This window comes from Lutra lutra, chromosome 9, assembly GCF_902655055.1.
Source record: "Lutra lutra chromosome 9, mLutLut1.2, whole genome shotgun sequence".
NCBI lineage: Eukaryota > Metazoa > Chordata > Mammalia > Carnivora > Mustelidae > Lutra > Lutra lutra.
In genome coordinates this window covers 114,466,868-114,483,700 of record NC_062286.1, presented here as the reverse complement: position 1 = coordinate 114,483,700, position 16,833 = coordinate 114,466,868, and the positions used below count along the sequence as shown (strand labels likewise).

Here is a 16,833-nt window from a genome sequence, read left to right as displayed (position 1 = left end):
CAGGCAGTTAAGGGTCTGTCTTCGGCTCTGGGCGTGATCCCAGGTTGCCAGATTGAGCACTCCCCCCCCCCCCCCGCCCCCGGCTGCCTCTCCCCCTGCCCCTCCCCCTGTTTGTGCGCACTCTATCTCTAATGAATAAAATCTTAAAAAAATAATGTTACTCATTCAGAACACTACTTAAAACACCCCCCCACACACACACACTTCACTGAATATCACCCATATTTCTGGGCTCAGAAATCCCTGCCCTTCCCAATCAGGTCCCAACCTCCCTTTCCACCTACTCTCTCCTTTGCCCCAGGCTTTCCTGTTCCTCCAGCCAACACTGCACATCCCCTCAGTGAATCACAAGCCTTTACATTCTCGAACCTATCCTCCCCAGTCCAGAAGGCCTTTCGCAGACCAGTGTTTGGCCACACACCTGCTGGCTGGCCGCCCTATCCGATTAGCACCACTGCCCTGGGTGGATTGGGTGGATTGGGTCTTGTTTTGGCCACTGCTGTTCCCTGGGGTGCTTAGCATCCTGCCTTGCACTCAGTAGGCTCTCGTAGACTATAAATTGTTAGTTTTGCTTTTTTAAACACACTGAACGTGTTAAATAACTTGTGTTACAAAAAATCCAACGTGCATCCCTCACTGGTGCCACCGTGTATCCTGGGGGGGGGGGTCACTCAATTGCCAGATGAATGGGGAAACTACTGGAGGCTTCAAAGGGCCCAGCTTTTTTAGCCCCTTTTCTGAAGCTTACCTTGAGCCAAGATCATGAGATCATCTAGGGCTCGTGTTTACTTATTTACTTTAAATGATTTATTTATTTTTAAAATATTTAATTTATTTATTTCAGAGAGAGAGAGAGAGAGAGAGAGAAAGAGATCACAAGCAAAGTAGAAGGAGAGGGCGAAGCAGACTCCCAGCTGAGCGGGGAGCGGTACATAAGGCTCCATCCCAGGACCTGGGGATCATGACCTGAGCTGAAGGCAGACGCTCAACTAACTGAACCACCCAGGTGCCCCAGTTTTATTTATTTTAGAGAGAGAGAGAGCGCACGCACGCATGAGTGGGAGGGCCAGAAGAAGAGGGAGAAAGAATACCAATCAGACCCGCACCGAGCACAGAGGAGCCCAACACTGGGCTTGATCCCACAACCCCGAGCTCACGACCTGAGCTGAAATTAAGGTCAGACACTCAACCGACTGCACCACCCAGGTGCCCCTATTTATTTAAAAAAATGTTTTATTTTTAAGCCCTTCAAATTATCTTCTCCATGAAGGGGAATGAAGAAGAGGACTACCCATTTTGTAGAAGGTGGAGATGCTGGCAACAGGGAAGACCCCATCAATAGGCTTATTAGAAGGACGAACTAAAGTATCTACTGTGATTATATTTGTAATTTTGTCAATTATTAAGTGACTATTTTCAAATTGAAAAAAACTTTTTTATTTTCAAGTAATTTCTATACCCAACATGGAGCTTGAAGTCACAACCCTGAGATCAAGAGCCACAAGCTTCACCAACTGAGCCAGCCAGGGCCCCTTGTGTGTGTTTATTTATTTTTAAAGATTTTATTTGAGATCAAGATAGAGCGAGAGCACAAGCTGGGGGTGAGGGGACAGAGGGAGAGGGAGAAGCAGGCTGCCTGCTGATCAGAGAGCCTGACCCAGGGCTGGAGCCCAGGACCATGAGATCATGACTTAAGTCAAAGGCAGATGTTTAACTGACTGAGCCACCCAGGCACCCCCCTCCATGTTTAAACTTTTTGTTATGAGAAACGTTCAGTATAAAAATAAAGGAGTGGGGCAGCAGGGTAGCTTAGTCGGTGAGGTACTGACTAAAGGAAAAAGGGGCCACACAACTAACTAAAGGCCTCAGGGTCACAGTCAAGGTCAAGTCCAGGGTCCCTGCTTCATTTTTCATATATATGTTCTCAGCCCCCTGAGATAATTACCCTGGGCTCCAGAAGAAGTGAAAACTGTGCCCTCAGGAAGAAAAAGAAATAAAACCAGAGCTAGTGAATAAGCAAATGTAAATCCATGGTACTAAGATGTTTATGATCAGTTTCAGTACTACACACACAGATCAGTAATGTCATTGTTCTACTACTACTAGATGTGTCTGGTCTACTGTTTGAGATGTTAAAGCATTTAAAGTATATATTAAATTTGGGAACTTGAAATGTGGAGAAGTATTGAAGTAATAATTGTTTAAATGCTTGAAAAATTACAAGTGGCTAAACCTGAAAGTTCTCATTTATTGTAAAAGAGGTTCTACATACTTAGAAAAATGTTAATCACCATTTCAAGAACAGCTCATCTGATAAATTTCTTAGATTAGTGGGTTGATCGCTAAAAAATTCAAAGGGTCATAGGTTTTCTCCTCCACTCTAAGCCCTTGGGACATAAGGGGTTTTAGAAGGCTTCCAGGACGCAAGGGACGTGCCTCTTCCCCCCTCCAGGCCTGTGGATAGAGGGTACAATGTCCTGACCAAAAGTGGAGCTGGGGTTGCTCCACCGCCTGGATGGCCTTGACCAAGAGTGGAGGGGAAGGGTGGAGGAGACTCGGAGCCCCTGTCTTGCTCTGGGAGAAGCCCTTTCCAGTGGGGATTTTCATTACTTATAACTTGATGGCCTGTCTCTCCACCCCACCCCCACCACCTTCTCGACCTAGGCACATGCTGAAATCTCCCACTGATGTCGCTGGGGTCCCACCCCCAGAGAGTTTGATGGCACTGGTTCAGGACGCAGCCTGGCGTGAGACTGCTGACAACTCCCCAGGGGCTTCTAATGAGCAACCAGGGCTGAGAACCATCACTCAAACTGTACGCTTTCTTTTCCCTTTATAATTTTATGTTTCTTTCTCATACTGTCAGTACCTCTCTCTGTTTCTTCCCTCTCCTACTGGACTGTGGGCTCCCAGATGGCGTTCCAAACACTGCACGTGGCCCTTTCTAGCTCCAGGTGACTCCGAGTGCCTATAGCTGACAGAAGCAGCAGTCACGCCTCACTCGGAATTTAGGCCCTATAGTTATTATTTATGGCACCAAGTGAGTCAAAATCATCCTTGATGACACTCAGGAAGGCTCTACCCTACAATCTGATGTCCCGTCTCCAACACCGTCTCCACAGACCGGTTCCTCCAGGGTAGGAGCAGAAAGCGGTCTCCTCTACCAGCAGGGGAAGTAGGTGATTTATGTTTAGGGTCAACTCTGCATAAAAAATACACTTAAACCCATGCCTCACCCTCGGCACAGCAGGATGTTCATGCCAAGAGCAGCCCACAGCAACTGGAGTGACTGACCCTACAGGAGAGAGACATCTCCATCTCACACCCACTCCTGAGCATATGGTCCTTACGTCCACCAGTGGGTGGAATCACCCACACCGTCTAAACTTTCTGACCAGGATAGAGAGCTAAATTCATGGGATGGACCGTAGGAAGCACATCTCTCCACTGCACAACTCTACCCAGTTCAAACAGGTTCCTCCCTTCCTTCCACCTGCCTAGCCTCTGTCCCTCCCTGACCACCCTTCCCGCCCTCTGAAAGGCTGATGTTCCTTAGGACTCTATCCTTGACACTTCCCTCTTCTCTTTAAGGGCTCTCAGCACTCCGTAGGGCTCCTCAAACCATCCACATAACCAATAATGAGACCTCCCACCCCAATTAGGGGAGATGTTGCCCTAAGGTTGCTTACTTTTGCTCTGGGAAGTGGGGGAGGGAGAGAAAAATCTCATCTTTGTAGGGTACAAAAGAACACAGTAATTGCTCAATATTCTTTTTCAATGAATGAACGCATGGTAAGAATGGAACTTTCATCTGCCCCCACAGGGCTCCTCCCATCCACCCCCCAGATATGTTCTGAGGACTAGACTTCACTTGCTCATCTGGACTCCCAGGCCAGGCCTTCTGTCACAGCAAGCCACACCAAGCTCAGCAGTGCTCACAGGCCTTTAATCTGTAACTGCCTGGCCACATTCCATCTCTCCCCCAGGGTGGAGGGAGGGATTAAGCTGTACATCCGGGTAGGCTGTGCGAGCTGCCAGTCCAAAAGGGAAGGGCTAGGTCAGGCTGGGGACTGGACAGGGGGCTCCCGGCCCCAGGCAATGAGGGAGTTGCTGGCCTGGGCAAGCTCAGTGATGGACACCCGGCCCCGCTGTCGGATGAAGTTAGCCACGGCAGCCAGTTCCTCGGGGGTTATGTAGATGAACTTGCCCCGGTCGTCAATCACACCTGTGGGGACAGGAGGGTTGTGGGGCTGAGCCTTCTAGGGTCTCCTCCCCACCACTGCCTGAGAATACCCACCCACCTACCCCTTCACAAGTGGCTCAGAGCCCTCCAAGCCTGCCCACCTGCCTGGGCTCCTCTGGCTGCACCCAGTCCTGACTATGCGAGTCAAATCCAAATCCAGCTTTCTTGCCTATCCCAGTCACCCAGAGCTGCTCCCAGGCCTGGGCACCTCCCTCTGCTCAGCGGCCCTCCTGCGCACCACTTCCCCACCTGGGGCCGAGACAGGGATCATCCTGCCTCTGCAAAGACCCCTGCAGGCCCTCTGTGGCTAGACACACCCCAAGGACAGGGCCTATGGTGACCGACTCTCATCCTCTCACCTGTCAGAGTCCCCTCAGCCAGCAGGTCCTGGATGCGGTTTATGGTATCCTATGAGAAGAGCAAGTCCCAGAGCAGAGATGGGCACTGCCATCCCAAAGGACAGCTGCGCTCTCCCTCCCACCACACTCAAATCTCCTCCTCTCCTTCTCACGGCCACCCCCAATGTGACTCTTTGCTTCTTTTCTGGAGAGGTTCAGGGGAGATAGGGCCGTGGTCCCAGGGCACTGTGAGACCTCCGAGAGAGGCTTTCTTCAAGGTAGGAGAGGAGTGGTGGGGACATTTGGCCACGAAGCCTGGCACAGCCTGTTTGCAAGAGAGTTGTCAAGGTAACTGGGTTTGGGCTGCCTCGCTTACAGGGGTTGCTGGAGTGATGGGGTTTGGGTTCTTTTCTTTTTCCTCTGTCTAGTAGGAAGGCAAGATTCCTGGGGTGCCAAAAAATTCCTACAGTCTACTCTTGCTTGAGGGCATTAAGACTCCTATCTTTAAGGCGGTCCCCCTCTGACAGCCATATACACCCTGTGGCCATATTCCACGGAGCAGGCCACCTTCAAGGGCTTACCTGAGTCCGCAGGCCCACCTGGGAAGCCAAGTCTTCCAAGAGCACGACCTTGGATTGCTGCAAGGAGGGGGAGGGGAGAAAGCCTCTCAGCACCGGAGCCCTCTGAGGTCGGCACACCGGCCTGTTCTGTTCTGGGTGGCTGGCTAAGCAGGCTCCATGCTCCCATGGGAGAGCTTTGTTTCTCTCACACACTATTCACATGCTCTCCCACCTGCCTGTACACACACACACACACACACACACACACACACTCATCGACTCTCATGCCCATGCTTACTGGGAGGGATTTGCTCAAACCAACACCTGCCCCACGAGTCACGTCCTGGCCTGGGGACTACCCTGAGACAGACACCCATGGAGAGTCGAGCACAGCTGCTACCTTTCTCCCCTGTATTCAGCTGTATCATTTTAACATTGTGAACAGGCTGGAAGGGGAAGCACCACAGAGATGAAGGGAGAGGCTGACAAATGCCAAAAGCTTATTAAAAAATTGTTGCTAGGACCTGCGTTTGCTGAAGACCTGCCAGGACCAGAAGCTGAGAAGGTGTGGGGGGTGCAGAGGTGAAGAAGACACAGCTACTGCCCTTGAGCTCATAGCCAGCAAGACGACAAGCGAGAATGTGGACAAGAAGAGAGCAGATGGGAAGCCCTGATGAGCCAGGGTCTTGGTAAGAGCAGTACAGCTCATTCTTGTCTCACCTCTGTTCACTGGCCCCTCGGCCTGAGACCCCCACCACCCTGACGTGCCACACTGCTCCCCATCCTCTCTTCACTCTGTTGAGGCACTGTGTCCACCCTTAAAATTACTGTCACTAAATCTGCTCAGAGCTTTCCACGCATGGCCGTGCTCCATGTGCTTCCCTCACACCCTCGGTAGAAACTTCGGTTACTGGTGGGGGGCAGGGGTGTGACCAAGGGTCTACCGCTGGGTCCTACGCAGGCATCTGCCCTGCCTCCCCCATCCCCTCCCCAGACAGATAGCATGTGACTTGAGAGAAGGCGGTCTTCTGTGTGTCCAGGAATCTTCCATAGCAAATGAGCTGGGGGAGGAGTGACACAGTGACGCCTCCTCAGCTGCAGATGGCATGTGACTGTTCAAAATGCCAAAATGAATGTGCAAGCCGGGAGGCAAGTGAGTGGCAGCTGGGCCAGGGGGTGGCAAGCACAAGGTGACCTGGCCAGCTGGCCTCTACCTACAAAGCAGGGAGTAGGCCCTGGGTTCTCAGTGACAGCTCAGAATGTGACCACAGAGTCACCCCAGGGGTCCCTGGAGACCTGGCCTGAGAAGATCCTGGGGCCCAAAGTACGTTTAGAAAAACAAACCAACCCACTTAGCCCTGCTCAGAAGGGAGAGAGGATCGACAAGAGCAAGTTAGGCCTACGCTGCACATAAACTACACCTAGCACGAAAACATGTCTCAGGTTCTAAAATGCTAGCATTCAAGGGCCCGTTCCCCTGGAAGCCTGGAAGAAGGCAGGTGGGCTGAGTTCCGGAAGTCGTCCTTCTCCCTGAGGCAGCAGCTGTAGGAGGATCAGCCTGCGCAGGCTGGAAAGACCTCTGCGGTCCAGGAGAGTCTGGAGAACCCCCCAGAAAACGGCCTCTCTAGAGAGTCTCTGAAAGCAAGGGCCGGAATTGCCCCCGGGGCCTCTATTTGAGTCTCTGCAGAGGTGAGGGGGAGCTGAAACTGGTGGATGAGGGCTTCCTGGCGGATAGACTCAAGATCTGTCACTGCCCACTGGGTCAGTGGGGATGGTGAGTTCCAAACAGCACTAGGAAAGTGTGAGAGATGTCCTGGCAACCCTCGGGGGTTCCATCAGAGAGGAATGAGCTCTCTCCCCGCTAGGAATACCAGGCCCCCAGGCCATGAGCCCAGCCCCTTACTGCTGGGAGGATTTTGAACCCTGCTCCCTTTGGAAGAAGTTGGGGTGGGGAGGATTATGCAAGGCCTGGCTCCTTGGCACCCCCTAGTAGCACCCCTCCACCGCCTCCACTCCCTCTGCACTCCTTCCCTCAGCCGCCTCTGCACCTCTGAGCTGCACTTGAAAACCTCTCCCCTTGGAGCATCCTTCGTGGGAGAGAAGTTGCTTAGCAGCAAAGCAGAGCAGGACATGCTTATGCAACTCCAAGCAGCATCCAGCCCGGCTCCAGACGGACGGGGACACACGTGCTGTCCCGCCCTAGATTCCAAAGGAAACATCATCCTATTTCCCTGCAGACCCGAGTTCCTGGTCAGAAACACGTGGCCGGGGATGCTTGTTTCAACTCAACAGAGCTCAGTGTGACAGAACTGACAGAAAACACATGTGAAGAAACTTGAAAACACAGTGACTCACTGAGCGTGGGGTCTGAGGACCAGGGAGACTGTCAAAGCCTGAATGTGAGGAAGTGATTGAAGGCTCAGGCCTCCCACACAGACCAGGTCCCTCTCCACTGTCAAAGCAGGAGGGGCTCTTCTGGCCAGGACTGGGCAGCGCGGACTCCTAGGTCCCCTGCCCACCCCTGCATGGGCTCAAGTTAGCCGCCAACAGCCCCATCTTGGGTCCACTCCTTCCACGCCCAGAGAGCACACATGACATGCACACACATGAACACACAACACACAAGTGTGAGGCAGGGAGTGGACGCCCAGGCTCCGTTCCGTGGCTTCTTACCTTAATGTAGTTGATGAACTCAGTCAGGAAGCTGTGGGACTAGAGGAGCAGAGAAATCGAGGTGAGTGTCCCCCTTGCAGGGGCTACAGGGGTTTATGCCACCTGCTTGCCATCTGTGTGAGCAGAGCTTCCCACAGTAAGGGGTTCGGAGGCACCCCCTCTTCCAAACCTGAGCCTGCTGGGCCTAATGCCCACCCACCTCTCAGGGCATGACAAGGGCAGCAGGCAAGGAATGATGGGGTATCTGGGAGGGGGTGGCAGGCTTGGTGGGCACAAAGATGGGTCTTCCAGGGGCTGCAGGCCCACCTGTTCCTCAGTCATGGTCTCACCCACACCTTCCTCCTCCACCACGAAGGCTTCCTTCAGTTTCAGGTACTCCTCATGCTCCCGCTGGGCCTGCTCCTCCCGGGCCTTCCTTTCTTCCTCCTCCTGTGGACAAGAGTCAGGTATGTTGGGGCAGATGCCCACCCCATCCCTGTTCTGGGCTCTGCTGCCCCCACAGGGCACCAGCACATACAGTCTGGCCCTTTCTTGGGGACAGAGTTCCTTTAAGGCACTGCTCCCTCAACCCAAGGCTGAGCTATAGGCAGAGGCCCGTCTTCTCATCAGTTCCATCATCTCCCAGACAAGTGCTGCTCAGCCCCCTCTCCTTTAAAATGCTGCCAATAGGGGCGCCTGGGTGGCTCAGTGGGTTAAGCCGCTGCCTTCGGCTCAGGTCATGATCTCAGGGTCCTGGGATCGAGTCCCACGTCGGGCTCTCTGCTCAGCAAGAAGCCTGCTTCCCTCTCTCTCTCTCTCTCTCTGCCTGCCTCTCCGTCTACTTGTGATCTCTCTCTGTCAAATAAATAAATAAAATCTTTAAAAAATAAAAAAAATAAAAATAAAAATAAAATGCTGCCAATGATCCCCTCCTTGTCATGTCCAAACTTCATGTACACACACCCAGGCTCCATTTCCTCATCATCCATTCACTCAATTCCATCATACTCAACTCCATCAAAACAAGTGCTATGGTCTTACTCATGCCCTTCATCCCACCTAATCCAAAGGGACAACATCAGTCTCATAACCCTGTCCTCTCAGTGGTGCTGGGGAGAGCCGACCATTTTGTCTTCCCTCGCTTGGGTGGCAGATCCCACCTTCTCCTGGGTTTCCTCTAGCTCCTTGGGTCACTCTTCTCACCTCCTCCATCGCTCAGCCCTGTCCCTCCTCCCTCCTCCCCCTCCTCAGGCCACCTCGCCATGCCCACAGCATCAACAACCATGTCCTTGCCAGTGACTGCCACCGTTGTACCCCTGCCCCAAATCTCTCCTCCCATGTGACGCACTCACTGGGCCATCTCACAGGTACCTCAAGTTGAGTACATCCCAGAAAGACCCTGTGATCTACTCCCCACACGTCCGGTCCCTGGCTCGGTGCGTCACAGAGCCATCTGGCCAGCTGGTCAGAAATAAAGTCCTATCTACCCCTTCTGTCTTCAACTTCCGGAAAACTTCTCAGTCTGACCATGCCACTTCACCACCACTGCCGCCCAGTGCCGTAGCTTCCCTCCAAGTCAGCCTATTTTCCAGAGCTCTCAAAAAGATTTTTTTAAACATGTAGCTAAAGCTGGGACAGAGAATACACAAAATAAGCCTGGAGCATCTTGCAGTGCCAAAAAGGAAGCAAGTACTCAGAAAACGAAACTGAGGTTACGTCAAAGGTACACAGGGCCAACTGCAAGAGCTCCTGCTGACCTACGTGACAAGGTAAATGAGAAGGTATCAGACGGTAACGCAACACACGAAACATATCCACCAATCCATGTAGGTATAAACAACTAAATATATACAGAGGGAAGAAAAGGTAAATCTTCCATACAAAAAAATCCCCAATACTTTGCATACTTTGCTCTCGAGGAGGTGGAGAATAACTTCCCACCCCTTAAGTGTGGGCTGTGCACAGTGACTTGTTTCCAAAGAACTACAAGAAGGAGGGCGTAACATCACAGCAGACAAATCTGGCAAAGAAAACCTGAGCCAAGCAATCCAGGTTAACATCAGTTGTGATAAGCCAAGTTGACCCCAGGTATCCTTCATATGCGGTGTTGAGAACAGCCCTTCATCTGTGATCTTCTTCCCCAAAATCCATAACCCGGTCCAACCATGAGATAAAAAAATCAGTCCAGCAAACTGAGGAATATTCTATAAAGTATTTGCCCAATCCGCCTCAAAACTATCAAGATCACTAAAAGCATGGAAAATCTAAGAAAATGTCACAACCAGAGGAGCCTAGGGAGACATGGTAACTAAGTGTAATGTGGCGTCCTAGAAGTGACCATTTAAAAGGATAGTGGAGGAAATTAATGAAATCCGAATAACGAATAATGTGTGGGGTTTAGTTAAGACAATATATTGGGCGCCTGGGTGGCTCAGTGGGTTAAGCCGCTGCCTTCGGCTCAGGTCATGATCTCAGGGTCCTGGGATCGAGTCCCGCATCGGGCTCTCTGCTCGGCGGGGAGCCTGCTTCCCTCTCTCTCTCTCTCTCTCTGCCTGCCTCTCTGTCTGCTTGTGATCTCTCTCTGTCAAATAAATAAATAAAATCTTAAAAAAAAAAAAAAAGACAATATATCGGTATTGGCCGTGGGAAATATACCACAGTAAGGTAAGGTGCAGGGGAGGAGAACCCTAGAACATTTAAGGTCCATCAGGCAGGGTCATTATTCAGAAAGGTAAAAATGCAACCTCCACTAATGCCTCCTCTCTCCTGTGCTCTGGCCCGCTTGCTACAGCAGCCAAAGCCAGGTTTCCTGCCAGCAAGGGTCCCTGGACAGCAGGGCCAGGGAGAGGCCAAAGGCACCAGCGAGGTCTTCTTAACTGGGGCAGTCCTGGCTCTCACTCTGTATACACATTGCACTTTTGTGATGTTCCCTTTCTTGGGCACCAGTTCTCAGAAAGGAAGCATCTGGCAAACAAATGCTCACTAACCACCTCTACCGTAGTGGTTCCCATTCTCTGAGCATCTATCTCCTCCAGGCCAGGCCCTCCACAGGACCTGGTTCAGGCAGGATCCATCAGCTCTTAACTTTAACAACTTCAAGGCCTTTAGGATTCAGACCCTACTCCCTCTCTGACTTTTCTCCTTCTTGCTTAGCTTGTTTTAGCCACTCTAACCATTGCAATTTTCTTTAAATGCTTCAGGCATGTTCAATAAATCACAAGCACAACAATCCTCATCGCCGGCTCTGCTTTTCAGCAGCAGTTTCATACAGGTTGTGTTTAGAGTCCGGGGACCAAATAAACCAGGGCCTGTTCCTAAACCCAGTCCATGGGCCATCTCCTAGGTTAGAAGTGTGAGGAGTTGCGTAAGAAGCAAGGTGCCAGGGCACCTGGGTGTCTTAGTGGGTTAAGCCTCCGCCTTCGGCTCAGGTCATGATCTCAGGGTCCTGGGATCGAGCCTCGCATCAGGCTCTCTGCTCAGCGGGGAGCCTGCCTCCCCCTCTCTCTCTGCCTGCCTCTCTGCCTACTTGTGATCTCTGTCAAATAAATAAATAAAATCTTAAAAAAAAAAAAAAAAAGAAGCAAGGTGCCTGCTCAGGTGTCAGATGTCAGGACTGCAGGTTGTGGGGGGGGTGTCTGGTCTGTCTCACCTTTTGTTCCTCCTCCAGGCGAAGCCGCTCCTCCTCTTTCTTCCACTCTGCCTCACGCTGGGACTCGAGGCGTTTCCGTTCCTCACGTTCAGCCTCTTCTGCCTGGAGAGAGGCCTTCATAGGGAGCACATCCCTACCCCCAACCAGACCTTGCCTACCTCACAAACAGGCCAGGGTGGCAAGGTGTGGGCCAGACCATCGACCCAAGCTGTAAGAGACAGTCAGGCAAGCTACATGCAAAGAGCCCGAGGGGAGGGCCTGACACAAGGGACAAGGAAGGCAGGACCTTTCCACACGTCCCAGAGCTGCACCCCAACCCTCCTGCTTGCCTCACGCTGGGCTTTTCGAGCCTGTTTCTCCTCTAGCTTCCGTAGTTTCTTGGCTCCAATTTTCCCTGACAGGTGACTTTCCACCGGCTTCTCGATACCTTCTTCCTCCTGGCCTGAGTATGGTCAAAGAAAGACAGTTCAGGTCCTGTAGAGGGCTGATGATGATGGATCCATCCTATCGCTTGTCCCTTTCCACATGGCAGTGAATCCCGTTCCTCTCACCTGCAGATGTCACTAGCCCAGTTCAGCCCTCCACAGACATCTACCATGAACACAGAAATTAATGCTCTGAGTGTGTGTATGTGACAATGTGTGAGCAGGGTGTGTGTGTGTTGAGGGTAGAGGGTAAGGTAGGGGAAATGTAAGGGAATCACGGGGCAAGGGAACAGATAGCAACTTTAGCCAATGCATCACCATGAAAAGGGAGATGTCACGTTCCAATATCCAAGAGTCTGAAAATCACCAGCAGGGATGTTTGGGCTTACGGACTTCTCTGGTTTGTCTCTGAGCTAAACCTCAGGGAAGGATGGCCTCATGGGGAAATGTATCCCTGCCTCATATCTAAAATTGTCCTCACTCTGTTCAGGAACTGCTAAGGGTTCTGGGCTCAGCCCCTGGCCAAAAAGACAGCTCCAACCCCAAGACTACCTAAAGTTAGGGCCAGCTAAAAGTTAAAGACTTGTTGGGGCACCTGGGTGGCCCCTAAATCTTGATTTTGGCCCAGGTCATGATCTCAAGCCCTGCTTCTGGCTCTGCACTCAGCGTGGCATCTGCTTGAGATTCCCCCCTACTTTTTCCCTCCCTATCTGCTCCTCCCCCTGCTTGTGCTCCCAGCATGCATGTGTATGTGCATGTGTGCCCTCGCTCTCTCAAATAAATAAAATTTAAAAACCAAAACCTGTTGATGCCCAAGCAGCAGAGATGCCTGATCCTAAGTCTGAGACAAGAGGAATGGCACCAGACTGCATCTTTTTTGAGCTAAAGGGCTAATTCCCAAAAGTACCAGGGCAAAAGTCCCAAGTGCCCCTTCCTCAGGCTCAAGCCAGGTTTGAGCACTGCAGAAGAGATATTTTTTCTCAAAATCCCAGGGCCTCTGTCGGTCTCCCAGGGATATGGAAGCTCCATCAAAAAAAAGTCTCCAACCCTAAACCCTTCTAGGATTACAGGTGACCTCACCTCAGGAACTGCAGAAGCTCTTAGCTGGGTACTCTGGTCCTAGAGTGAGGCTCTCAGAAAATGACTGTGCCCATACCAGTAAGGTGCTGGGATATAAGAAGTGGGATGAGGAACTATCTAGGTCAATCTAAAGACCCCTGTCCTCTTGCTTAGACACTGAAAGCCAAAATGAAGGAAGAGGGGGCTAGCCCAAGGGAATAGGGATCAGGGTCCAGAATTGCTGGTCAGGGTCCAGAACCAGGACCAAAGGATGGGTCCCATGTCTCCTCTCCCCCAACCCTATCCTTTGGCTCCCAGACATGTCTCCTACACTATAGCTTCACACCCCACTCTTCCACCCAGCTTTGGAGGTCCCTTCATGCCCTAAACCAGCCCCTTTCTCCTCCAGGCTGGGCCCTTCTCACCTGGGATGATGGCCTCCTCCTCATTCTCATCCACCTCTGCCCAGGTGACACGCTGGGCTCGGCGCTGGGCCTGCAGGCGGCTGCCCAGATCCCTCCGGCGCCGGGGCCTGCCCCCAGTTCTCTGCTCCTCAGGCTCCAGGGGCCGAGGTTGGGCCACTGAGCCTGCTACTACCGGCAGCTCCTCATTGTGCAATGGTTCCTGGCCAGCTGTAGGGAAGAGAGGAACCACACAACTGTCTAGCAGTCCAACCCACCTGATGGCAGGGGAGCAGCACCCTGGAAGCCTCACCTTCCACTCAACTTCCTTCAGTTTATGGCAGCCTAAAGCACAAAGCCCCAGTTTCTCAGATCATAAGGGCCTTTATAACCCAGACCCACACCTTGGTCCTTTGCAGCAGGATCATCTGTTCCCTCCTGCCTTTGTCAATACCTTTCCAGCCAGCTGGCCAGAAGACTACCACCCTGCAGGAGGAGATGAAGCCCAACTTCCTCCAGGAAGCTCACCCTGACTTCTCCAGACTACATCTGAATACCTACTGCAAGACTGCATTTATTTCTTGCCTGCCTAACACCACCTGCCATAGTTTTATAAGGCATGCCACCCAGGAGCACACCTGGGGAATGAAGCTTCCCTTCCAGGAAGATTTCCTGGCTATCTGCCTTACTTCAGCTCTCTCCACCTACCCGACCCCTGCCCTTGGAGCATATAAGTGCTCTGAAGTAGCCGGTGGGCCCAGAGAGGAGGAGAGACATATACACAAAACCACATACTGACAAGAAATGGGGGACGGAGGATGACATGCACATCTGTTCCGTACCCTAGCAGATGACCTGAGCTCCTGGTCGGGGGTGCAGGAGAGAGAAAGGTGCACAGGTGCTCTCTTTGAGGTGTCAAGAGAGAGATTCAGGGAGTTACAGCTCGTAGGTAGGCACAGTATACTCAAGGGCCCCCTTCTTGGCACCCGCTCTGGAGCCAGCCTGGGTGGGACGCAACAACCCTGCGGTCTCTCCTGGGGTGCACAGGGGATAGACCCAATGACGGATGGGAGCATGTCCGCCAGGGAACGGGCCCCTTTGAGTCTAGAGTGCCGGGGGGCGAGGACATGGATTGAGTGAGACCATCTTTGAGACTGGGGGAGAAGGTGTAGGGGAGCTGCCATCCCGTCCGCGAGTAGCGTTGCTGCACTGCGGCTCACCGCCGCGTCCGCGACGCGCAGGTATGCGCAGGCGCGCAACTGGCCTGCAACATGACAAGCGCGACCGGCGCGGAGCTACTCGTCAGCCCAGCGCATGCGCAGGAACCGCGGTGCGACGGCCTACAAAGGCTCAGGAGGCCAGAGAACGCGGCCCCACCGGCCCTGGAGCGGCGGCTTCTCCTACCTGCTCTCGTCCGGCCCCGGCTGTGAGTCAGGAAAAAGATAAGGCCGACAAGCAGAGCTGCCGCCACCAGGTACACCACGGGGACCACCATGACAGCAGCTTCCAGGCGGAACCGGCGCGTCCACCCGGAGGCCCCGGATCTCCCGGGCCCCGCCCAACGGCTGTATGGCCCCTCCCGTTTCCAATTCTAGACTCCGCCCACCAGCCGGGGCCCCGCCCAGGCCGCGCACTCCCTAGAGACGCCTCAATTTTTTACTGTAAAAGGAATTCGGGGGGCATACGAAGAAATGATCTCAAACGATTTTGTGCTGTGCCACATTTATATGTGTTTTAAAAGCATTAAGCAATATCGCAGAGCGTTTATAGAAACATACATATGTAGAAAAAGTACAAAAAAATGCTAAGGAGGGCGCCTGGGTGGCTCAGTGGGTTAAGCCGCTGCCTTCGGCTCAGGTCATGATCTCAGGGTCCTGGGATCGAGTCCCGCATCGGGCTCTCTGCTCAGCGGAGAACCTGCTTCCTCCTCCCTCCCTCTCTCTCTCTCTCTTTCTCTCTCTCTCTCTGCCTGCCTCTCTGCCTACTTGTGATCTCTCTCTGTGAAATAAATAAGTAAAATCTTTAAAAAAAAAATGCTAAGGAATGATACACACCAATTTCAAGATAGATGTTGGGAGGAGGGAAAACGATGGATGAGATTTGGGGCAGAGCTTTGCCTGTATCTGTGACAAATGATTTCTTAAAAAGGAGAGGGGAGGAGAAGAGAACAAATCTTATATTTAAATGAGTTGTGATATTATTTTTGTACCCACACCTGCAACTTTATACCTATTTTAGTATAAAATTAGCTTTATTAGACTACTATGAGAATTTGTGACCCAGTTTTCCATAGTGAGCACTCAAAATTTAAGTACCCATGGAATTTAATTTCCCTTTAATTCTTAAGAATTATCTAGAAAGGGGCTCCTGGGTAGCTCAGTTGGCTAAGTGTTTGCCTGCAGCTGGGGTCATGATCACAGGATCCTGCCCGGTTCCCTGCTCAGTGGGGTGCCTGCTTCTCCCTCTCCCTCAGCCGCTCCCCTTGTCCATGCTCTCTAATAAATAAATAAATAAATAAAATCTTTAAAAAAGAATTATTTAGAAACTAGGTAGTAATTATACCTCAGTAAAATTGGGGAAAAAACCTGGGGACAGTATGTAAACTCAAGATTTTATTTATTTTTATCATAAATGTCTCATTTATTAGACAGTAATAGGATTTAAATAAGAATAACAAGTGATCATTGAGGCACTAAGTAACAAAAAATATAGTAAAAAACACAGGCAACTATTACTTCAAAAATTGTAAGTCTTCATTTAGTTCACTTTTAACAGCTATAAACACTATGTGGGCCCCCTGGAATCAATCAGTATCAAAAATGACAAGTTATTAATAGACACACAAAAAAGTTTAATATTCAGAGAAACTACTACTTTGTAAGGTCCATAAAAATTAGAATATTTCAATTCCAGGATAATTCATTACTCATTTCTGAGAAATAATTGGTACACAATGAAAATTCTTTGAAAGCCAACACATGTACAAAATTAAAGCATATAACTAATTAAATGTATAAATTCTCCCTCCCAAAAAACAATCACTTTCATACATTGATTACCAATGGATATGCCAGCATTATGGCTAAACCTCCCAGTTTTCCTGAATATAAGTAAACAATAAATACACATCATTTAAAATGCATATGTTAAAAATCTAAACCACTTTAGAAAGTTGATGGGAATTGACTTTATCTTTTGGTGTAGGTGGGGCTAAACTCAAGATTTTTGAAAAAGCAAAAATCTACTGGGAATCTGTTGTAACGTAGTATGAAGCTCGTTGTGTGTGTGATAATACAAAGATCCAAGGAACAATAGTATGAAGTGGAAGATTTGAAAAAAGACGGCACCATGTGAACATTTTAACAGTTGTTAAGCTGGAATAGTGGAACTTCTGCATCTATTTTATTATTTCCTGTAACTCTGGAATATTACATAATTTACATTTTTAAATTTTAAGCAAGCAAATAGGCCAGAATAGGTGAAATAAAAATAGCAAATGTTGAAAA

At 50.8% G+C, this 16,833-nt stretch overlaps 1 protein-coding gene across 1 annotated transcript; it reads right to left on the bottom strand.

Moving 5' to 3' along the window:
* Nucleotides 1–3,925: 3,925 nt before the first annotated feature.
* On the bottom strand, nt 3,926–14,902 carry DDRGK1 (DDRGK domain containing 1). The gene is made up of 9 exons (XM_047746073.1): nt 14,732–14,902; nt 13,352–13,558; nt 11,772–11,884; nt 11,443–11,544; nt 8,121–8,243; nt 7,815–7,853; nt 5,163–5,219; nt 4,603–4,651; nt 3,926–4,225 (listed from the first exon to the last, which is right to left on the bottom strand). The coding sequence occupies exons 1-9, from the start codon at nt 14,820–14,822 to the stop codon at nt 4,059–4,061; spliced, it is 948 nt and encodes a 315-aa protein (XP_047602029.1). The 5' UTR covers nt 14,823–14,902; the 3' UTR covers nt 3,926–4,058.
* Nucleotides 14,903–16,833: the final 1,931 nt, after the last annotated feature.

Excerpts from the sequence above, each read along its gene's own strand:
- DDRGK1 (XM_047746073.1), bottom strand. The coding sequence starts at position 14,822 with ATGGTGGTCCCCGTGGTGTACCTGGTGGCGGCAGCTCTGCTTGTCGGC. Across the intron at positions 13,559-14,731 it reads CCGGGGCCGGACGAGAGCAG|CTGGCCAGGAACCATTGCAC; the intron begins GTAGGAGAAGCC and ends TCTTCCCTACAG. Across the intron at positions 5,220-7,814 it reads AGTTCATCAACTACATTAAG|CAATCCAAGGTCGTGCTCTT; the intron begins GTAAGAAGCCAC and ends CCCTCCTTGCAG.